The sequence below is a fragment of the Phoenix dactylifera genome, chromosome 7 (assembly GCF_051530095.1).
Source record: "Phoenix dactylifera cultivar Ajwa chromosome 7, Ajwa_hap1_PhDact_Kaust_v1.1, whole genome shotgun sequence".
In the NCBI taxonomy this organism is placed as follows: domain Eukaryota; kingdom Viridiplantae; phylum Streptophyta; class Magnoliopsida; order Arecales; family Arecaceae; genus Phoenix; species Phoenix dactylifera.
Genome location: NC_143196.1, coordinates 16,509,260 through 16,533,836, shown reverse-complemented (window position 1 = coordinate 16,533,836; position 24,577 = coordinate 16,509,260). Strand labels below are relative to the sequence as shown.

The 24,577-nt window shown below is 42.1% G+C and overlaps 1 protein-coding gene across 1 annotated transcript in view; it reads left to right on the top strand.

The window, feature by feature from the left end:
- LOC103697173 (uncharacterized) overlaps positions 1-23,283 on the top strand; it is a 38,786-nt gene extending 15,503 nt beyond the window's left edge. Inside the window, exons 3-4 of the mRNA XM_088701263.2 lie at positions 22,679-22,918; positions 23,001-23,283. Coding sequence (XP_088557389.1) covers positions 22,679-22,918; positions 23,001-23,090 — 330 coding nt within the window. The 3' untranslated portion in view covers positions 23,091-23,283. The remainder of the gene's footprint in view (positions 1-22,678; positions 22,919-23,000) is intronic.
- The last annotated feature ends 1,294 nt before the right edge of the window (positions 23,284-24,577 follow it).

The following is a 24,577-nucleotide window of genomic DNA, read 5'->3' as shown; positions in this document are numbered from 1 at the left end:
GCTGGGAAAAGACCAAATTAAATGCACTTCGCTGGGCGCTGCTAGTCCAGACATGCTGTAGTAAAAATGCCATAACTTTCTCTAGGGATCTTCAAATGGCACGAGATCGGGTGCGTTGGAAACTAGAGGCGTAAAGCTTTCTAATGGTATATGGCATGCTGGCTGATTAATCATATATTGTTTCCAAAATTAATTCAAAATCAACTTTGTCATGCTGCCAGGATCAAAGGATGACTCCTTAAATAAATGAGTGGACTCATGAAAGCAATGAGTCGACCCCTGCTACATATGAGTCGACTCATGAAAGCAATGAGTCGACCCTCGCTACACATGAGTCGACTTATGAAAGCAATGAGTCGACCCCTGCTGCTCTTGCATCAATAGGCCTCTGGCATTTTTCTTCTTCTTGAACCAGTACCGAGCTCACTACCGTCGGGAAAACCGCGAGGTACAGGTAGAGAAGTTCTCCGCACTGGGGCTTTGTGAGTAAAGGAGGAGAGGCAAGATAGCGTCTGAGCTCATTAAAGGCTTGCTGACACTCCTCGGATCACATAAAATCCTTCGGCCGCTTGAGGACCTTGAAGAAGGGGAGGCACTGCTCTGCCGACCTGGCGACGAATCTTTCAAGGGTTGCGACCCGACCAGCGAGCCACTGCACTTCCTTAACTGTCTTCGGCGGTGTCATTTTCTGCAATGCCCGGATCTTCTCGGGGTTCGCTTCAATCTTCCGTTTTGTCGCCACGAAGCTAAGAAACTTTTCAGAGGTGACTCCAAAAGCGCATTTTGTAGGATTGAGTTTCATTTGGTACCTCCGGAGGGTGGAGAATGCCTCATCCAGATTGGCGATATGCTGCTCGACCGCCTGGCTCTTCACTAGCATGTCGTCCACATAGACCTCCATGTTTCGCCTGATCTAATTCTTGAAGATTTTGCTGACGAGCCGCTGATAAGTTGCCCCGGCGAAAAATCTAAAGGCATGACCTTATAACAATAGAGGCCTTTGTCAGTAATGAAGGTTGTCTTCTCCTCATCTTCTGGTGCCATCCGAATCTGGTTGTATCTCGAAAAAGCATCCATGAAGGTCAAAGCTGATGTCTAGAGGTGGCGTCGACGAGATGGTCAATCCTTGCGAGAGAGAAGCTGCCCTTTGGGCAGGCCTTGTTCTGGTCAGTGTAGTCCACACACATGCGCCACTTTCCATTGGCTTTTTTCACAAGAACAACATTGGCGAGCCAATCGGGATAAATGACCTCCCTTTTGAAGCCGACCTTGAGGAGCTTGTCCACTTCTTCGGCCATCGCTTGTTGCCGATCTGTTGCGAGACTTCGCTTCTTCTACCTGACAGGCTTGTAGGTTAAATGCACCTTGAGCTGGTGAACCATTACCTCAGGATCTATTCCTGGCATATCAGCAGACGACCAAGTGAACATATCCGCATTGGCCCAAAGGAACCCGATTATGCGAGCTCGCGTCTCTGCAAAGTTGGCGGAGAAGTTCTTCTCGATGGAGAAGAGAAACTTGTAGGACCAAGCACCAGTCTTCAACGCTGACATGGCGTGGACTGATCGAGATCGCGAACCTCTTATGTAGCCGACGTGAAGCGATCAATATATTCTTTTAAAGATTCTCCCTCCTGTTTGATGTCAAGGAGGAAATCTGAGGTCCAACGCTGACACCTGCTTGCAGCAAAATGAGTTGCAAACTGCCTGCCCAGCTGCTTAAAAGATAAAATCGAGCCGGGTCTTAGCCCAAAAAACCAAAGGCGAGCTGCCTTGCGGAGAGTTGCCGGAAAGGCCCTGCAGAGTAGGGCGTTTGTGGTCCCTTGGAGTGTCATGAGGGCTTTGTAGCTTTCCAAATGATCCAGGAGGTCGGACGAGCCATCATACGACTCAATTTGTGGCATTTTGAACCTCAAGGGGATTGGCTCGTCAACGATCCATCGAGGGAATGAGGACTCAATTGTGAATCCGAGATCGGCGTCACGCTTTGGGCCTTGGTCTCGAAGCGCCTGGACCTGTCGCTCCAACTCTTCGACTTTTCTGTCGAGCTCGGCGACGAGCGAGGCTCCTATTGCAGCTCGGCATGGGGTGGACCCCGCCTCCGATGGTTGTTCCCGTGCTCGGGGTATCAGACTTCGGCGTAGGCTCTCAGGATGATGGCTGTGCGACAAGCTCTCTTGGCTTAGGGATCGAGCTCGGTGGGAGCTTCGGTAGGGGCGACACTTTCTTTCGTTCGCCATCGTGCGCTGCCTGGGAGGGGAATGACGTCGCGAGCGTTGTCCTAAGGACTCACGCCCACGAGAAGGGGGTGTAGGCTGGGCTCCTGCCTGCTGCAGGCCTTGAACGGCCGCGGTTTGTGTTTGGACTTGCTGGACGAGTATATTAAATTGCTTTGGCTGGACCTGAAGAATTTGATCCGCCGGTGCTGCAGGGGGTGGGCTTTGGAGCGAGTTGCCAGGAGTTGGTGCCCGACGCCTTGATGCATTAGAAGCTCGTCGATTCCTCAACCTCATGATCACGACTCAGACCCTTCCTGTAGCACCAGATGTTGGGGTTGAAATTTGGCCTGAGGGTGACCACGCCGGAGGAATTTGAGAAGCCGCCGGCCGGGATAGAGAAAGGGAGCAACCTTCTGCGCACCGATGTACCTGCATAAAGCCTTAGCCGGGGATTCCGGCGAAGGCCCTCCGATGGTTAAGTTAGAGGTGATCCAGAGTTATGGGAAAGGTTTTTGAGTGCTTTCCATGGTCCCCTTCGGGCCTTTTCCTACCCCCTTTTTATAGGGTGAGGGTCTCGGCATTATCTGAAATCTCGAGTCGAGCTGTGATTAGCTGGCCATTAGCTGGAGGTGGCGTGAATCAGGGAGATCAATCCCGCGGGCAGAGGATTCGGGAGATATCTTTTTAGATTTGTTTAAATATAGATTCTGAGGATCTGCAGGATCTTCGACGGGATCCAGGTTGACAAGGCCGAGGTCGGCTCGGCCTTTGGCGGGGTCCGAGGTCGGCCTAGCTCTTAGCGGAATCAAGGTCTGCCTGAGGGTCGACCCATGACTGCGTTGGTCGACTCATGTTGTTAAGGGGCCGACTCATGTAGAGATGGGTTCGACCCTAGGCCTGATATAATTTGAGGTCGTTTCGACTCTTAACGGGGCCGAGGCCTGGCCTGTTCGGCTCTGAGGTCTGCTCGGCAGGAAGTGGGTGGTTCCACGCAGGAGTAGGACGATCCATTTTGCTTCCCATCAGTATAAATAGGCATTCTTGATGAGCTAAGGAGAAAAAATTTTGTCGATAATCTTGAATAGCAAATTAGGAGGAAGAGTAACAAAGAGAAGTGTTCTTTCTTGGTATGATGGCTTTATTAGCAGCAATTGTATATAGATATAAGGACCACTAGGAGGTTACCTACAGGAATCATACATACATATAGACATACACCTAAAGACATAACCTTCTAGGTGACACAACAGAAAACTGATTCATAGAGATGGAGCATATACAGCAAAGCAGACAAACCATCATATGCTATAGAGGGCACTGAGAGCACTGTTCATATATGTCATACTATACACCCCATGTTGACCCATGCAAACTCCGCAAAGCATGTTCACGATGTTGGGTGCTATGTTCCAGATGGATCCGGGGGATGAGGCTGGCTCAAGAAGAGAAGAGGGGTTTGATAAAAGCCCGAAAGGGCCAACCTACCACACGACACCATGGTTGTCGAGCTTAATTGCACTGTAGATGTTGTTGAAAGTGATTCCTAGGTTCTTCGGTATTAAGCATGCTGAATTTTATTTTTTTTTAAAACCATGGCTGAACCTGATCGGGTTGCCTACGTACCCCTTCATAAGGGGGATCAAACCATACGTAGTTCTTTTTAAGTTTTAAAATGCAGCGGAAAAACCAAATCAAACAATTTAATTCATGCATGCTTACAAGATCAAATCTAGAAATCAGCACCTTAAGAACACATAGGATTATGCCGGAATCGTTTAAACAATTATGCTAAAATATTCATGCATGATTAACTATCAGATCTGAAAGGTAAACACTCTATTCCGATTAATCTCCGAATATCCATCGAATGGATTCTGGAGATAACTCCGTGAGGAGCCCCAAAGGAGGGTAAAACCTCGGGGAATCAGACCTAGACCCTGACTTCAAAATAAAATATTGATGTGGGATTAATACCTTTTATGATAGAAGAAACTTGTGGATCTGATCCTTGACTTCGCAGCCACGCACATGAATGGCCTCTACGAGAAGTACACGCGAAGCCCTAGGTAGATCGTCTTCCGCGGGAGTGCTAGCTCGCGCAGGAACGTTGCAATGGCTGAAGCTGTCTCCTTCTAAACACTCAACCTTTGATTGTTCTTCAAGGATATGGAGGATGGACGTGAGGAAGAAAGAGAAGAAGGGATGGAGGCCCTCAGGGAATTTTTTTCAGAATTTTTTGAAACCTCTAAATATGGTATATCTTGAACCCAAGGCATGGGGGTCTTTTATAGCCAAAAGACCACCCCACGCCTCATACCTAATTTAGCCAACTAATTTGGCTGATAAAATTTCCAAAAAATTCTGGTGGTTTGGCAGCTAAGAGGAGATAAACATATCCAAATTTCGTGCATTTTGGATTCCTAAAAGATAGGAATTCATGCATCCAAAGTTCAGCCGCAGACCACCCTATTTCATGCACCATGCAATCCCTACAAATTAGGAAATTCATCTAAATCTTTCTAGAAAGATTTAAGGCGCCATTTTTATAGGAAATATAGCCCCACGCCTCCTCTCTTCTCATGCCAATTTTTGGCCAAAAATAAGGAGTATAGGCGTGAAGAATATTGGGGATAAATCAAGGTGTCATTCTTCTCCAAGAAGATAAGGATGTGTTCCTAAAATTTAGGGATTCTTCTCCTTATCTAATTCTGATTATTTGGACTCATAATCCTCATCAAATAAGGTCTTCTAATTGATTTGGATCAAGCCCAATCCAACTGGGTCAAGTTCCATGAATTGGGTCAAGCTCAATCTACTTGGGTTGAACCCAATCCAATTAGGTCAAATCCTAATGCAGCCCAAATTAAATCATATTCAATTTGGCTCAACCTAAGCCCAATTACTCAATCAAATTGAGTTCATTAGCAATCTAATTTCTAATTAATCCTCCAATAATTCAATAATTATTTTAATGCAACTTTTGCTTAGGATAATTTGTCAATCGAATTGACCAAATTACCCCTGAATGATTCTTAATCATCAATCAGCCATTTGATCAACTTAGAAACTTCTATGCGTGTGACCTCATAGGTTCGATGTGACCATCTAGCAATGGTACCCGACGTCCAGATAGGCCGAATATATGCAAAGCAAATATTCTGGAACCCTGGACTATGGTTACTGTATAATTCAATCCCTTTGACTCCTAATGCCAGGATGACTTAGAGCTCACTGTCAACCCTATAATTAGTACATCCATTATGTGATTAACTTTAGGTATCCCGTGACTCCTCACTGGGATTACCCTGGTCAAGGCTTTGCTAAATTAATCACAAGACATTATCTTCTGTTTTCAGGAGGCGTCAATTCCATCTCGACTCACAACTGACTACGCAAGTACTTGACTGCACCCAGTGACCTTCCGTCACTGAATTAGAAATTTAGGTAGTCCGGTACCAAAGTACAGTGAGTTGCTTGCTAGTCACAGGTTGCGATCTCAGATCAGAGGGCCAAACTTATACCCATATCCACTCGGAACATCTCTTGACAGTAGAGCGTTCCGGAATTGATCACGTTCAGTGAAATGTACTCCTACACTTCACCTGTATGGCATACCAGTGTCTTCACACTCCTTGGTTAAGAGGACAACCAACGTATATGTCACACAACGACCTAATCTCGATAATGTTCTCGTCCTAGTAACAACATATCATTTGGTCGCGAACAAGTTTAAGGACTCAAAGATAAATCCTAATCTCGATAATGTTCTCGACCCCATCTCTACATGAGTCGGCCCCTTAACAATATGAGTCGAGCCCCGCAGTCATGGGTCGACCCTCAGGCCAACCTCGGTCCCGCTAAGAGTCAGGCCGACCTCGGACCCCGCCGAAGGCCGAGCCGACCTCGGACCCTGCCGAAGGCCAACCCGATCTCAGCCTTGTCAACCTTGATCCCGTCGAAGATCCCACAGATCTTTAGAATCCATATTCAAACAAATCTGGAAAGATATCTTTCTAATCCTTCACCTGCGAGATTGATCTCCATGATTCATGCCGCCTCCAGCTAATGGCCAGCTGATCACAGCTCGGCCCGAGATTTTAGATAACGACCGAGACCCTCATCCTATGAAAAGGGGGTAGGAAAAGGCCCTCAAAAGGCCATGGAAAGCACTCAGAAACCTTTTCCAAAAACTCTAGATCAACTCTAACTTAGCCATCGGAGGGCCTTCGCCGGAATCCCTGGCGAAGACTTTGTGCAGGTACATCGGTGTGCAAAAGGTTGCTCCCTTTCTCCGTCCCGGCCAGCAACTTCTCATATTCCTCCGTCGTGGTCATCCTCAGGCCAAAAACCCCGACATCTAATATTATTTATAAGGATGTGCTGTCATGACTAGGAACTTAGTATGCCAAATCTACTAAAATTTCAGTCAATCGATGCCCTGATGTCAATTCAACTAATTGTTGTAGGAACATACTAGTCACAAATCGAATTTCAAGTCATGCAATTATTAAGTGTCCATTTGATCATACAGAGAAAACTAATATTTATCCAAGTTAAATTTATCACACATAACCTTGGAGCCAAAAGGATATTTACTTCCTTCCATTATCTTATACTACACAAATAATTATTTGGGAGATAAGTATTACGTCCTTCAGTGTAGGTACCTTACAAACTCCTTTACTTTAGAATGTCTGGCTACAAGCCTTAAGATACACAAAAATGATCTAACTCTTTCTTTTGTAGTAGCTTCACTATGTACACCAAAAGCGCATTAAGCTTGCTAGCCTTTTATTCAGAAATGTCATTATTAAATGATGAGCTACATAGCTCAACAAGTACCGAAACATAACAAATAATATAGTATGAAGAAAAATAAAACAATGATACAATATTGATACATATTAAAATTCAAATAGTTAAAAAACAATTTCAACAAGTACCCAAACACAACGAACAATATAATGTGAAGAAAAATAGAATAATGGTACAATATGGTACATATTGAAATTCAAATAGTTAATAAACAATGTTGTATAATACATATCTTAGATAATAAACATTATCTGATGATATATACCCAAAGGTACACTTACTAATATAACTTTATTATAAATTGCTAGAATGCTTTTGAAAACAATTGGTATTATCAAGAGGCCTGCCAAGATTATTGAATACACTCATTTACGGAAACACTGAAATACACCTAAGAATTGAAGCACATTGAGGAACATTTAAAACAATTAATTACATTGAAAACTTGAAATATTTATGATCATTTCCATACAAGCCGATTAGCAACCAACTATTGTAATTGTTGGGGTTGAAATTTGGCCTGATGGTGACCACGTCGGAGGAATCTGAGAAGCCGCCAGCTGGGACGGAGAAAGGGAGCAACCTCGTACGCACCGGTGTACCTGCACAAAGCCTTGGCCGGAAATTCTGACGGAGGCCCTCCAATGGCTAAGTTAGAGTTGATCCAGAATTTTGGAAAAGATTCTGAGTGCTTTTAATGGCCTCCTGAAGGCCTTTCCCTACCCCCTTTTTATAGGATGAGGGTCTCGGCCATTACTTGAAATCAAGGGTGTGTTCAGCTGGCCATTAGCTGGAGGCGGCGTGAATCACGGAGTCAATCCCACGGGCGGAGGATTCGGAAGATATCTTTCCAGATTTGTTTGAATATGGATTCTGAGGATCTGCGGGATCTTTGACGGGACCAAGGCTGACAGGGCCGAGGTCAGCTAGGCCTTCGGCGAGGTCCGAGGTCGGTCTGGCCTCTGGCCGAGGTCGACTCGGCCTTCGACGGGGTCTGAGGTCGGCCTGACTCTTAGCAGGACCAAGGTCTGCTTGAGGGTCGACCCATGACTGCGGGGCTCGACTCATGTTGTCAAGGGACCGACTCGTGTAGAGATGGGGTCGACCTTAGGCCTGATATAATTTGAGGTTTGCTCGACAGGAATTGGGTGGTTCCACGCTGGAGTAGGACGATCCATTTTGCCTCCCATCATCTGCCCTCCGACTTTCGAATTCGAGTCGTTCTGTGCTACAGCCCTCCCATCATTTTGGCTTGAGCAAAGGAAGTAGCCGAGTTGTCGATCGTTCTGTGCTATAGCCAAATGTTCGTGAAGGTGTATATGCCGAGTTGGGTGCACCTCTCGTATCATTGGAGCTAGTGGCTTCAGGCCGAGCTTTCCGAGCCGAGCTTGGGTGGTTTAAGCTGCCACGTCATTCCAAGAGGAAGTGGTTGAGGGAGCTCTTCAATGCATTGTATGTGCGCTCCCTTTTGAGGCGTTATCTGATAGTATGCGAGGGGCCAATCATCAATGCCTTGCCCCCCGAGGCGGCCATCATGATGACCTCGGCCTTTAACACTGCAATCCAGGAAGATCTACTGAGGGAGCTTCTGGGTTTGCCATATGGCAAGATCTAGCCGCTCGGCCGCTCTGGTAGGCTGATCAGAGCCGTTGAGGTAGGCTATATGAGGTCTTGGGGAGGCCCTAGGGCCCCCATTTGACCTCCATCGCTCTCTCTTCTTTCCGGCCGCTATCATCGTTGTCCTCAAGCTTTTCTTCGAGCATTCTTGGTGCTTTCCGGCGAGTTTCGTAGCGAACTTCTCTCCTTCATCTTCGATTTCCGGCGGTCCTATTTTTTTAGTTGTCTTCTTCGGTGAAGTCTTGGGTAGGTGTCTTGTGTTGAATTTTGGTGCTCGACAAACAGAATCCAAACTGCATAACTTAGGTGCTGGCTTAGCTTTCACGTAACCAGGTAATTTTGGTTAAGTCACTGTGCTCGGCATTCACTTTCAACTTAGACTTAGGATGAGATACATAGTCTTGCAAAGTCGATGAAGAGCTCACTGCTTCCGAGGTCGTCCGCTGGTGCACTTTAGGCACCGTGGTCGGACATCAGGTCTGCTTCGGACCTTTACGCAGAAACTGAGATCGGGACACCGTTTAACTTTCGCATTGTAGTTCGCTAGGGCATCTTGTAGGTAGAAGGTCGTGAGTTTTAATGCCTTTTGGCTTTGTAAATCTTTTTAGGCTTTAACTTGGGTGCTTGAACTAAGGTCGAGGCGCCCTCAAATTTTTTCTAAGGTCGAGGGAGCCTCTTCGGCTCGCGGTCGACGCAGCAGGACGCCTCGAGCTTGGGCCGGGTGAAAGAATAGATGCCCTACAAGCCAATCGCAATATGTATTGTAAAGAATTTTCTTTTGATTTTCCAAATCATGTACATGACATTTAATTATGAATAAAGGCATTGTGTTTCATCATACGCTGTTTATTATATTTGTGATGAACCCCTTAGATTAGGGCAATGGTTTTAGGGCTATGATGAGATCATACTAGTGAGACCTAAAATCCTAAAACTCAAATCTTAAGTATTCTTAGTCGTTGGTACATTGAGTCGGGGATCAATGCTACCGGAAAGACCGGCACAGCTTATGTATGCTCGATGCAGAGGGTGATTGATCTCACAATCACTTGTGTGGAGACACTAATACAAAGATTTGGGTGCTCATTAGAGGAATGAGTTCACTGAATTGACCTACAAAGAGAAATCTTATGAAGTCTTACATGTCAAAAGATGATTCTCTTAGTGGGAGTTGTGCAACTGATCCTTTGACCTGAGATCATCATGGTATCTTGTGCACATAAATCCATGTTTTGGTTTACACTCATTCATGACAATAAGTTGTGTACGAGGTCTTCTGGATATGGTGGATTATGTACGAAGATTATGAGTGGGTCAACAAGAAATCAATCACTTCTAGTAAGAGAAGATCACATCCCATTTATTCTAATCATATGATAATTCAGGGAGTCTTTGATCAAAGCAGAATGAAAATTAGAAAGAGTTTCTAATATTTCATGATTCGAATTATCATTAGAAGATTAAGAGAAACATGAATATGTAATTGAGTTTGATATAGATTTATGCTCATCTACAATTCGGGATGTAGTTTGATTGAAGGATTGAATTACACGGTAACTTGCCACTGAAGGGTATTTTTGGTATTTCTACCAAATTTCATATTTTCCGGATAGTCATGACACGTTGCTAGGCGTCAATCTTGTTTTGTAGGTTTGATCGAATTAAAGTGTTTAATTCGATCGCCAATTAGAAAGGATTCTAATTGTTAAGTTCGGGTTCGCGCAGTTTGGACTTAAATCGATTAGAAGAGTTCTAATCAGGTTAGGTCAACTCGAACCCACACCTACTGCTGGCTAAGTTTGGAACTCAATGGGTCACACACAAGAAAACTGATCAAGGGTCTAATTGGATTAGATCATGTTTGCAAGATAAACATCCTAACAGGTGTTGCAAACTTTAGCTCTTGATTCGAATTGGATTCGATTCGAGTCTGATTCGAATTGGATTCGAGTCTGATTCTTAATTGATCTAATTTGATTAGATCATATCCTAATATGGGTTAGCTAAGAGTTGGCACCTAATTGGCTTGGTTTGAGTCTAATTGGATTATATTTGATAAATCATTTACTTTTGATCGTTAGATCTTCATCTACCTTTGGATGAAGACATAATGGTGAGTTGGTTTGAACCCAATTAGATTGGGTTAATGGAGGGCTATCACTATTGGCCATTGGATCTTCATCCCACCATTGGATAAAGACATAATGAGTCAAGTACATGGCGCCTTGCATTGGGACCATTGGATCATCCTAGAACCGTTGGATGATGACATAACTCCCCTCTTTGATGGCGCCTTCAATCATAGCCATTGGATCAAGTGATGGCGCATCAAAGGAAGGAATGATGACGTGATGGAGCTTCATATGGGCTGATGACGTGGGGATGGATGCATGAGAACAAAGAGAGCGCATGAAATGATAAGTAGATAAGGGTGAGGCGCCTCCTTTTCATCCTTATCCACTTATCACGTCGCTTCATAAGATACGCTCCTTGATTTTGATACGTTTCCTCATATGAGGCGCTCCTCTTGGCCATCATGCCCCATCTGAAGGATGTGTGGATGGGATGCATCCTTTGGTGATGCATCCCCACGCCATCTATAAATAGGAGCGCTCTCGGGATTTTTATTCATTCCATCTGGTGAAAACCAACTCGCTCATATCCCTTCTTTCTTGCATTAGTTTCCTTTTTTCTAGCATTACTTCTAGGGTGTCCTAATCCAAGACAAGGTGGTCTTCTTTAGGACAAAAGAAGTAGAAGTGATTTTAGAAGGTGAAAGAAAAATAGAAAGAAAGGAAAGCAAGCCATTAGAGTTCTTTAGAAGAATTCTGCATCAAGGATCAAAGTTTTTGGAGCTAAAGTCTTGAATCAAGTTTTCGTGCGGATCAACGTTGGAGGGTGAACATTTGGGCACCTAGTGAAAATTCTGCACATTGGATTAGCATTAGAGGTATTCTTCTATTTCTGCATTTATATTATATTATTTGATTACTACCATTAAGATGATCTTGGCTTAATAGGGTTTCATGTAAAGGAACTTTATTAAGAAATTTTTAAAATTCCTAGCTTCCGCTGCCCCTATATGACATGATAGAACCCTACAAGTGGTATCAGAGCCATCCTTAATTGGTTCAATCAAATGATTATGTATGATGTATGATTGTTAATTTTCTATGAGATAATAATGTCATATGTTTAGAAGAATGCTGAATTATATGATATGATATATAATAAAATATTATGATATGAATTTTTCATATGAAGATATGTTGAAGCATGTTAATTGATTCAATCAATTAGTAATAATTTGTACATGCTATGAGATAGCTATGATAATTGCTTTTCATTTATATATGCTATGAGATAGATATATAGTTTATTGTAGCATATACATAGACATATTAAATATGTTACAATTATAGAATGTGCTTGAGACTAGTAAACCCTCAATAAAAATTACATTAAGTCATAGTGTTGAAAAACTTTGAGCTAACTCATTCTAAAACAATTAATCTAATTGGTGTCTAGGAAAGCACTAAAGGTGGTTACTTATTTAGGACCTTACTTTCTGAGTAAGGGAAGACTCCCACCTACTTATCTGGCCAATTATTTGATTGCCTATTATGGATAAGCTTAATGTTGATAAAACACTACTGATATCCTTCCTTCATACCTCGACATTATTATGTCAAGATCCATGCTAGTTTGTTTTGCAACCACAAGGCTTGCAATGGGGACTGATGTTATACTGTGTTGGTGCATAGAGATGCTTATGGCATATTTTAATATGTTGCTTTGTTGTGCAACCACAAGAGCAATATTATTCGAATATGACTATATGGAAATGAAGGGTTTGACTTAACTAAAACATCATAATTTGTTGTGCAACCATAAGACTCTAAGTGTTTTAAAAGGACAAGATAAAGTTGAGAATAATTGCATGAGATGCAATTGGAAAGAGTTTCCTATCTTTGAACTCATAAGGGTTTGTTGTGCAACCACAAGACTTTTATGATGAATTAGGATCTCAACCTTACTAAAAAAAATTAGGCTTTCTCGTTTATCATAGGAGAGGGCTATGATATTCGATAAAAATAGGAGACGATTAGATAAAAGTCCGTATTTAATTGTATACATGTCACTATGATTGGTCTGCTTATGTTAGTTTTGTTCTTGCTTATGTAGAATTATTAAATGGCTTCTTCACTTTCACTAAGAGGCATCTTAGATGCCAACAAATTGACCGGTCCTAACTATGTGGACTGGTTAAGGAATCTAAAAATAGTACTTAGGAGAAAATTTTCTATATATTTGAAATCCCTGATTTTGGAGATATAGGGGATAATGCTACTGAAGAGGAGGTTGCCACACATAAGATGTGGAAGAATAACAGTTTGACTATCAAATGTATCATGCTTGCCTCCATGAGCAATGAGCTACAGAGGCAACATGATAGCATGGATACTCTCTTTATACTTTTTAATTTAAAGAAACTATATGGAGAGCAAAGCAGAACTGCTAGATATGAGATATCCAAGCAGTTGTTCCGTGCTAGAATGAATGAAGGAACTCCAGTGCAAAACCATGTTCTTATGGTTATAGACTTGATCACCAGATTAAGTCAATTAGGTTTTGCTATGGACAGTGAGCTCAGTCAGGATTTGATCCTGCAATCACTACCCGATTTATTCTCTCAGTTTGTTGTGAATTTTCACATGAACTAGCTGAACGCCTCCCTGCCTGAGTTGTTAAATATGTTAAAGACAGCTAAGACCCATATCAAGAAGGAAAATGGTCCGATCCTTCTTGTTGATAAGGGCTTAAGGAAAAAAATCAGGCAATAAGGGTTCTAAGAAAAAGTTGAACCCTAAAAGTAGCAAGATCAAGAAGAAGAACGAAACAAAAATCTCCGAATTAAGTACTTGTTTCCATTGCGGCAAGGAAGGCCACTGAAAGAGAAATTGTAAAAGCTTTCTTGCAACTATAAAGCCCGATGCAAGAGTTGCATCAAAAGGTATGTTTATGTTACATGCCAATTTGTCATTAAGTTCTTCAAATTCAAATTCATGGGTATTGGATACCGGCTGTGGTTCTCATATTTGCAAATCATTGCATGGACTACAGAAAATTAGAAGTTTGAAGAAAGGTGATTTCGAGCTTTATGGCGCTGGAGGAGAGTCTATCCAGGCTGAAGCTGTTGGAACCTACTACTTGGAGTTGCCTTTGGGAGAACTCCTGAAATTAGAACATTGTTATTATATGCCTAAGATTATTAGAAATGTAATTTCTATTTCTTTATTGTTAAAGAAAGGATTTAAAATTAATGTAAAAAGGAATGGTTGTTCAATTTCTTTTTCTAATAAAGTCTATTGCAATGGCATTATGGAAAATGGTCTTCTTGTTCTATCTTTTAATGACAATGTATTTCATATTAATAAAAATAATAAAAGAAAGAGAGAAGAGGTGAATAATACCCTCCTTTGGCATTGTCGATTAGGTCATATTAGTGAGTCAAGAATACACAAGTTATACAAAGAAGAGTTCTTTAATCCTTATGATTTTGAATTATTAGGAACTTGTGAATCTTGTCTTATGGGTAAAATGACCAAGTCTCCATTCACTGGACATGGAGAAAGGGCAAGCGAGTTGTTAGGACTTGTGCATACAGATGTATGTGGTCCTATGACAACTCCAGCTAGAGGTGGATACTATTACTTCATTACATTCACTGATGATTTATCAAGGTTCGAATATGTGTATCTTATGAAACATAAATCCGAAACTTTTGATAAGTTTAAAGAGTATCAAAGTATGGTTGAAAAACAAACCGGAAAGTGTATTAAAATCCTTCGATCAGATCGAGGAGGTGAATACCTTTCTAGTGAGTTTTTAAATCATCTTAAGAAAAAGGGTATTCTCTCTGAATGGATACCTCCGTATACGCCACAATTAAATGGTGTAGCCGAACGGAGGAACCGTACTGTATTAGATATGGTAGGTCCATGATGTGCTTTATAGATCTTCCTATTTCATTCTGGGGTTTTGCCTTAGAGACTGCTGCACTAGTATTAAACAGGGTACCTTTTAAGTCTGTACCTAGCACTTCATATGAGATATGGAAAGGAAAGAAGCCAAATCTTAAGTATCTTAAGATATGGGGCTGTCAAGCTTATGTTAAAAAAAATTTTGGACATAAGCTAAGTGCTAGATCATATAAGTGTATTTTTGTAGGTTATCCTAAAGATAGTATAGGATACATCTTCTATCAACCTACCGAGCAAAAGGCCTTTGTAGATAGGCATGCCACTTTCATGGAGAAAGAATTTTTTCTTGAAAAATGCAAGGATAGAATAATTGAACTTGAAGAAATTCAAGACCTACAAATAGATACACAAGATATTCCTCAACCAGATGTGCCCATTGATGAGGTACAACCACAACACATATCTCCTCTCCGAAGGTCAGATAGAGTGCGAAATGCACCTAAGAGGTATGGATTTATCATTGAGAATGATGAAGCCCACATCGTTGAAAATGATGATCCTCTAACCTATTCGGAAACTGTCATGAGTAGTGACTCTAACAAATGGCTAGAAGCCATGAAATCCGAAATAGACTCTATGTATACCAACCAAGTATGGATTTTAGTTGATGCACCAAAGGGTGTAAATCCTATAGGTTGCAAATGGGTCTATAAGAAAAAAATTGGAGCAGATGGCCAAGTAGAAACCTACAAGGCTAGATTAGTGGCAAAAGGTTTCAGGCAAAAGCAAGGAATTGACTATGATGAAACTTTTTTACTAGTTGCTACGCTCAAATCTATTCAGATTTTGCTTACAATAGCTGCATGCTATGATTATGAAATTTGGCAAATGGATGTCAAAACCGCCTTCCTTAATGGTCATTTTGAGGAAGAGGTTTACATGACACAACCAGAAGGATTTGTCTCAAATGGGAGAGCAAATTAAATATGCAAGCTTAAGAGATCCATTTATGGATTAAAGCAGGCATCGAGGAGTTGGAACATCCGTTTTGATACAACAGTCAAAGAGTTTGGTTTTATCAAAAATGTGGATGAACCATGTGTGTACAAGAAGACTAGTGGGAGTGCCATTGTCTTCTTAATATTGTATGTAGATAGCATACTAATCATTGGAAATGATATTCCAATGTTACAATTGGTCAAGATTTGGCTATCAAAAAGCTTTTCCATGAATGACTTGGGAGAAGCATCCTATATACTTGGTATAAAGATCTATAGGGATAGATCTAAAAGGATGCTAGGCTTGTCCCAATCTAGGTACATAGATCATGTGCTGAAAAGATTCAGCATGGAAGGAAGTAAAAGAGGTTACTTACCTATGAGCCATGGCATACGTCTCTCTAAGAAGATGTCTCCTAAGACATCTGAAGAGAGGAATAGAATTCATTCTATTCCCTATGCTTCGGCAGTAGGATCGATTATGTATGCTATGCTATGTACTAGGCCTGATATTGCTTATGCCTTAGGCATAACAAGCAGATTCCAGGCTGATCCAGGGGAGGATCATTGGATAGCTGTGAAAAATATTCTTAAGTACTTGAGAAGGACTAAAGATGTTTTTCTAATTTATGGAGGTTCTGAGTTGAAACTAGAAAGATTTCTGATTCTAGTTTTCAGTCAGACCTAGATGATAGCAAGTCTACTTCAGGGTATGTCTTTACCTTAAATGATGGTGTAGTGAGCTGGAAGAGTTCCAAGCAGCAAACTGTAGCTGACTCAACTACTGAGGTAGAATACATTGCTGTGAGTGAAACCGCTAAAGAAGCTGTCTGGATGAAAAAGTTCATCTCTGAGTTGAAAGTAGTTCCTGAGATTGCTGGACCAGTCCCAGTTTATTGTGATAACACTGAAGCTGTTGCTCAAGCGAAGGAACCAAGGTCTCATCATAACAAGAAATCAATCACTTCTAGTAAGAGAAGATCGCATCCCATTTATTCTCATCATATGATAATTCAGAAAGTCTTTGATCAAAGCAGAATGAAAATTAGAGAGTTTCTAATGTTTCATGATTCGAATTATCATTAGAAGATTAAGAGAAACATGAATATGTAATTGAGTTTGACATAGATTCATGCTCATATACATATTCGGGATGTAGTTTGATTGAAGGACTGAATTACACGGTAACTTGCCACTGAAGGGTATTTTTGGTATTTCAACCAAATTCCATATTTTTGGGGTAGTCATGACACGTTGCTAGATGTCAATCTTGTCTTGTAGGTTTGATCGAATTAAAGAGTTTAATTCGATCGCCAATTAGAAAGGATTCTAATTGTTAAGTTCGAGTTCGCGCAGTTTGGACCTAAATCGATTAGAAGAATTTTAATCAGGTTAGGTCAACTCGAACCTACACCTACTGCTGGCTAAGTTTGGAACCCAATGGGTCACACACAAGAAAACTGATCAAGAGTCTAATTGGATTAGATCATGTTTGCAAGATAAACATTCTAGCAGGTGTTGCAAACCTTAGCTCCTGATTTGAATTGGATTCGAATCTGATTCTTAATTGATCTAATTTGATTAGATCATATCCTAATATGGGTTAGCCAAGAGTTGGCACCTAATTGGCTTGATTTGAGTCTAATTGGATTATATTTGATAAATCAGTTACTTTTGACCGTTAGATCTTCATCTACCGTTGGATGAAGACATAATGGTGAGTTGGTTTGAACCCAATTAGATTAGGTTAATGGAGGGCTATCACTATTGGCCATTGGATCTTCATCCCACCATTGGATAAAGACATAATGAGTCAAGTACATGGCGCTTTGCATTGGGACCATTGGATCATCCTAGAACCGTTGGATGATGACATAACTCCCCTCTTTGATGGCACCTTCAATCATACCCATTGGATCAAGTGATGGTGCATCAAAGGAAGGAATGATGACGTGATGGAGCTTCATATGGGCTGATGACGTGGGGATGGATGCGTGAGAACAAAGAGAGCGCATGAAATGATAAGCAGTTAAGGATGAGGCGCCTCCTTTTCATCCTTATCCACTTATCACGTCGCTTCATAAGATACGCTCCTTGATTTTGATACGTTTCCTCATATGAGGCGCTCCTCTTGGCCATCACGCCCCATCTGAAGGATGTGTGGATGGGATGCATCCTTTGGTGATGCATCCCCACGCCATCTATAAATAGGAGCGCTCCCGGGATTTTTATTCATTCCATCCGGTGAAAACCAACTCTCTCATATCCCTTCTTTCTTACATTAGTTTCCTTCTTTCTAGCATTACTTCTAGGGTGTCCTAATCCAAGACAAGGTGGTCTTCTTTAGGACAAAAGAATTAGAAGTGATTTTAGAAGGTGAAAAAAAAAAAAGAAAGGAAAGCAAGCCATTAGAGTTCTTTACAAGAATTCTGCATCTAGGATCAAAGTCTTTGGAGCTAAAGTCTTGAATCAAGTTTTCGTGTGGATCAATGTTGGAGGGTGAACATTTGGGCACCTAGTGGAAATTCTCCACATTGGATTAGCGTTAGAGGTATTCTATTTCTGCATTTATATTATATTATTTGATTACTACCATTAAGGTGATCTTGGCTTAATAGGGTTACATGTAAAGGGACTTTATTAAGAAATTTTTAAAATTCCTAGCTTCCGCTGCCCCTATATGACACGATAGAACCCTACACCGGGGCGTCGTTGCATGTTCCTGCAGTCGAGGGAGCCTTTTTGGCTCGCGGTCGACGCTGCAAGGCGCCCCGAGGTCGGGCCGGGGCCTCATTGCATGCTCCTGCGGTCGAGGGAGCCTCTTCAGCTCGTGGTCGACACTGCAAGGCACCCCGAGTTTGGGCCGGAGCCTCATTGCATGTTCCTGCGGTCGAGGGAGCCTCTTCGGCTCGTGGTTGACACTGCAGGATGCCTCGAGCTCGGGCCGAGGCTTCATTGCATGTTCCCGCGGTCGACGAAGCCTCTTCGGCTCGTGGTCGACACTGCAGGGCGCCCCGAGCTCGGGCCGGAGCGTCGTTGCATGTTCCTGCGGTCGAGGGAGCCTCTTCGGCTCGCGATCGACACTCCAGGGTGCCCCGAGCTCGGGCCGGGGCATCATTATATCATAGTTATGGGCCAATAGTATCCTTGCTGCAGAATCTTATGCGCCAAAGCTCTGCTTCCTTGATAACTTCCGCAGATTTCTTCGTACACCTTCCGCATCGCATAGTCGGCCTCTGAGGGGCGGAGACATCTAAGGAGTGGCGATGTGAACGACTGGCAGTACAGCTTGCCTCCGTATATGAGGTACCGAGTCACTTGGTGCTCAATTCGTCAGGCTTCAAGCTTATCCATAGGGGAGGGCTCCGTTTTGTAGGAAGTTGATAAGAGGGTCCATCCAGCTCGGCTCGATTTCTGTGCACAGGACTGGTTCAGGATCTTTCGTTCTTGGTGCCTTTAGGTACTCGAGGAAAGTGGTCTTCGGGAGCTCGGCCGAACTGGACGTCGCTAGCTTCGACAGCAGGTCGGCCCTCGCATTCTCTGGCCTGAAAATGTGCCGAATATCGAAGTTGTTTAAAGTTGAAGTGATGTCCCACACCTTTTGGAGGTATTTCATCATTGACGGCTTCCGAGGTTCAAAATCTTCCAGAACTTGGCTCACCACCAGCTGGGAGTCGCTGAAGACCTTCAGGCAGCGGATGTTGAGCCCTTTCGCCAACTTTAGCCCTGCAATTAGCGCTTCATATTTCGCCTCATTATTGGAAGCGGAAAACTCGAAGCGCAAGGGCCGCCCTGCAGTGTAAGGCGTCTGTGGCCCCTTAGAGTGTCATGAGGGTTTTGTAGCTTTCCAAATGATCCAGGGGGTCGGACGAGCCATCATACGGCTCAAGTTGCGGCATCTTGAACTTCGAGGGGATCAGCTCGTCAACGATCCATCAGGGAATGGAGACTCAGTTATGAATTCGAGATCGGCGTTGCGCTTCGGACCTTGGTCTCAAAGCGCCTGGACTTGTTGCTCCAACTTCTCGACTTTTCTATCGAGCTCGGTGACGGGTGGGACTCCTGTTGCAGCTCGGCATGGGATGGACCCCGCCTCCGATGGTTGTTTTCGTGCTCGGAGCATTAGACTTCGGCGCAGGCTCTCAGGATGATGGCTGCGCGACTAGCCCTTTTGGCTTAGGGATCGAGCTCGGTAGGAGCTTCGGTAGTGGCGACACTCCCTTTCGTCGGCCATTGTGCGCTGCCTGGCAGAGGAATGACGTCGCGAGCGCTGTCCTAAGGACTTGCGCCCGCGAGGAGGGGTTACAGCCGGGGCACCTGCCTGCTGTAGGCCTTGAACGGCCGCGGTAAGTGTTTGAACTTGCTGGACGAGCAGATTAAACTGCTCTAGCTGGACCTGAGGAATTTGATCCGCCGGTGCCGCAGGGGGTGGGCTTTGAAGTAAGTTGCCGGGAATTGGTGCCCAGCGCCTCGATGCATTAGAAGCTTCTTGACTCCTCAACCTCATGATCACAAGTCAGGCCTTCCTTCTGATGCCTGATATTGGGGTTGAAATTTGGCCTGAGGGTGACCACGCCGGAGGAATCTGAGAAGCCGCCGGCCGGGGCGGAGAAAGGGAGCAACCTCCTACGCACCAGTGTACCTGCACAAAGCCTTGGCCGGGGATTTTGGTGAAGGCCCTCCGATGGCTAAGTTAGAGTTGATCCAGAGTTTTGGGAAAGGTTTCTGAGTGCTTTTAATGGCCTCCTGAGGGCTTTTTTCTATCCCCTTTTTATAGGGTGAGAGTCTCGGCCGTTATCTGAAATCTCGGGCCGAGCTATGATCAGCTGGCCATTAGCTGGAGGCGGCGTGAATCACGGAGATCAATCCCGCGGGCGGGGGATTCGGGAGATATTTTTTCAGATTTGTTTGAATACGGATTCTGAGGATCTGTGGGATCTTCGACGGAATCAAGGTTGACAGGGCCGAGGTCGGCTCGGCCTTCGGCGGGGTCCGAGGTCGGCTTGACTCTTAACGGAACCGAGGTCTGCCTGAGGGTCGACCCATGACTGCGGGGGTCGACTCATGTTGTTAAGGGGCCGACTCATATAGAGATGGGGTCGACCCTAGGCCTGATATAATTTGAGTTCTGCTAGGCATGAATTGGGCGGTTCCACGCTAGAGTTGGACGATCCATTTTGCCTCCCATCAGTAACCATTGGTCATGATCAAAATCCCATTAGCTAAGAATTAACTTCAACTAATTAAGATACCCACTAGTCAGGGGCTCATTGATGCCAACTATTATACTCGCTTGTAGGAGGTTCACTGAGACCAACTATCGTACCCATCAATTAGGGGTTCTCTAAGTCATCGGAAGTTTCATTTGAATTCCTAAAACATGAAATCTTTTACTTTTAGGAACTATAATGATTAATGAACTTTTCAAATGGCTAAGATCACAAGAAATCTCTTTGATTCAGTAATATAAATTTCTACCATGATAGCTTTGATAAATTCAGATGTCAAATAGTTAGTGAAAATAAGTTTTTGAAATTCCCTTAACACAAAATGGCAGAGAAAATATTCAAAAATATCTTGAGACTCATGATCAATTTTACATAACAAGGATATATAACATATAATCTTCATATAATCAAGTAGATTCTTGAAATTAGTGTCTATTACATGCTTCAAACCTTAGTCTAAAATCAGGGGTTTCAAAATCTATTCATGAACAATGGGATTATAAACAAAAATTCTAAATCAAATTAATATTAACCGAACAGCTACAAAATAAGTTGTCAATTTTGTAATGGTACACACAATATGAATTTTTGTTCCAAAGCTTTTCATTACACCTCTCTTTTCTCTACCTGGATGCTATCTTTCACCTTATTTCTGTTCTTCACTAGCTGTTTCCTTTAGGTTTTAGGATTTCTAGTTGCAAAAACAGTAGAAAGAGGGCAACACCCTCATATTTATGGATGGTCCTATAAGAATGAGGTGTCCAGCCACTGCAAGCTCAGCTAATCAATTGGATGGCAGATTAATAAGCATGACAATGTTAATTTAATAAGAACGAGGATGGAGTGTTGAGCATGAGGTGTTAGATCAAGCATGAGGTGGTGGTAAAGTATGAGGTCTCAATCCCTACTTAAACACGAGGTAGCAACTTCACCGTGGCGTGGCACAAGCATGCGATGGTGGTTTACTAGTAAGCATGATGTGTACTAAATATGAGGTGGTAAGCATGAGAAGGTGATTCACATCTGAGGCATGAGGTGTCCTAATATTTAGTATTTGCAATATATCCCTTATACTTTTCTTAATTATAGTGAGAATTTCATGAACAATTTCCTTAAAGTCCTTAGTGTCAGTTAATCCTAGGTCCACACAATTTGCATTCCTTAACTGAATCATTTGTGTGCTCATGGCTATAAGGTAGAATGATTTAGCTTAGTTTGTAAAAGTAGTCATACATAGAATAACGTAGTCGCTGTGCAACATGAGTGATGCTAGCCTTCATAGTTTTGGATGTCTAAGCCTATCCTACCAATCAGTTAGACGAATAAAGGGCGGTCATACGAAGAGACAGACCTCATTTACCTCTGTTGTTTATAGATTTCAAATGTCAAAACTTGCTATTCCTGTATAGGCAAAAGGTATACTTGGAACCCATCCATAAACTGGCCATGTCAATAAATCAGTTCCTACTTATATTTTGCTGGATTCTTTTTAATTTTTCTTTTCTTTTTTCCTCTTTAAGAATAATAGTGGGAGCATCACCAATCATTTCATATAAATGATGCGAGAACATTGCCCGGGTCAAATGTCTGGGGAAACACCTCCCAGTGTTTGAATACAAACTCCAATCCAAGAGTGGTGCAACCACTAGGCTATAGTCCTCTTTGTGACCATTATTTCTGAATATAATTAGACTTTTGCTATATAGAGTTCCTTTGCAACTGGAGAGCAAGCCCTCTGGGTAATGCTATCTTAACCTGATCTATAGGATTACATAAACAATGTCTCTAATATACATTTGGCTCAAAATGGTTTTGCAGCTGATACAGAAAGGTCCAATAAAAGACATTGCAGGTCTCCCATTAGCAACACTAGCTAATGAATCTAATCCATGGTGGCCTGCATTTCAACAAGCTATCATTGCTTCCGGTGGGAAACTTGCTAGACCAGAAATTTTGGCTTCCACAACTGATGCTAGATTCATGAGACAGATGGGCATCCCTGCTCTTGGATTTTCACCAATGGCAAACACGCCTATCCTACTCCATGAGCATAATGAGGTCTAAAAAACTCATTTCCTGGTTTTCCTTTTTTGAAATTTTAAGTTGACTTACCTGACAATATATTGATGTTTACATGCAGTTCCTGAAGGATACTGTGTTTCTGAGGGGCATCAAAGTGTACGAGCATGTCATCAGTGCTTTGAGCTCCTTTCCAGCAAATTCACTATAGGACTGTTGCTTCACTTGTATGTCTACTGTGTTTATCCTACTGGAGTATCTGCACCTGGTTTTATTCGCTCATCTAGACTTTAGTGTTAGTCTTAACAGAGACACCATGGTTCTTGTGTTATAAAAAACATGTATCAACCTGAAATTATATAGTAAATATTTGTTAATGCTGCCGATGCTGCTCTTGTTTTAAAGCTTTGGAGTAACACATGCAGAGAACACTATGAATTTAGCATATAATTTCCTCATAGGTAAAATATTTTTTAATGGATCTTTTGATGTTAAAGTTTATTTGACTTTTTATCTTATATTCTTCGAATACTTTGCTGTATGTTTCACCCAATTATAGTAGATAAACAATGTTCATTTTTTTCTTTTAATATCGAAGATGCATACTGGAAATCACATATTTTTGACCATGCATATGTTTAAGAAGCATCAACTATTTTACATCTTAGGCTTCCCTGATTAATGAATTAGTAGAGCTTGACCTTTCTAATGTCTGTAAATGGGCTTCTGAACACGTCAATTAATTTCAAGCCTGTAGTTCAGCATTCTATATCCTTCAGTCAAGCACACTAAAGCATGTCAAAAAATATATGTTTTATTTTCATTGGATCAATGATTGGTTGTAGACCTAAACCTGAAGATTTTTTGCTTTTCTTTTGTTTCTTTCTTAAAGAAGCGGGAAAAAAAAAAGAAAGAATATATGAAGGATTAGGACGGTGGAGACTTATGGACTTTAAAATTCCTTGAGGTTTATCTGCTGTCCTTAACGGAAAAGTCATCTCTTGGGATTGCTTGGAAACCAAATATGTCAAAGGCAATTTCAAGGAATCATTTTCTTGCACATGAAAATTATGCTTAAATTCATATTTTCAGTCAAGCTTCATATACTGCATCAAGTTGGGCATGGCAATGGTGGTTGACATGACAGGAAACTTTTAAGTGAGGAGGAGGTGCAACCTGTTGCAAGACCAAGTGTATATATATTAGTCAAGCCCATCACTCAAAGGCTGCACTAGGTTGTCATTTCAAGGGCAAAAAAAACATCGTATTTGCATACAAACACACGCACACAAGCCCACACACGCGCGCGCATACACATATATATACACACACACATATATATATATATACATACATATATATATATATATATATATATATACACACACACATATATACGCATACACACACACTTATATACACATATACACACACACACACACATATATACACATACATATACACACATACACACATATATATATACATGCACACATATATATACATATACATGTACATGTACATATACATATATACATATACACACACACAGAGATACATATACATATACATGCACATATATACATATACAAGTATATACACACATATACATGTACATGTGTACACATACATGTACATACATATACATACACATGTACACACACATGTACATACATGTACATATATATATATACACAC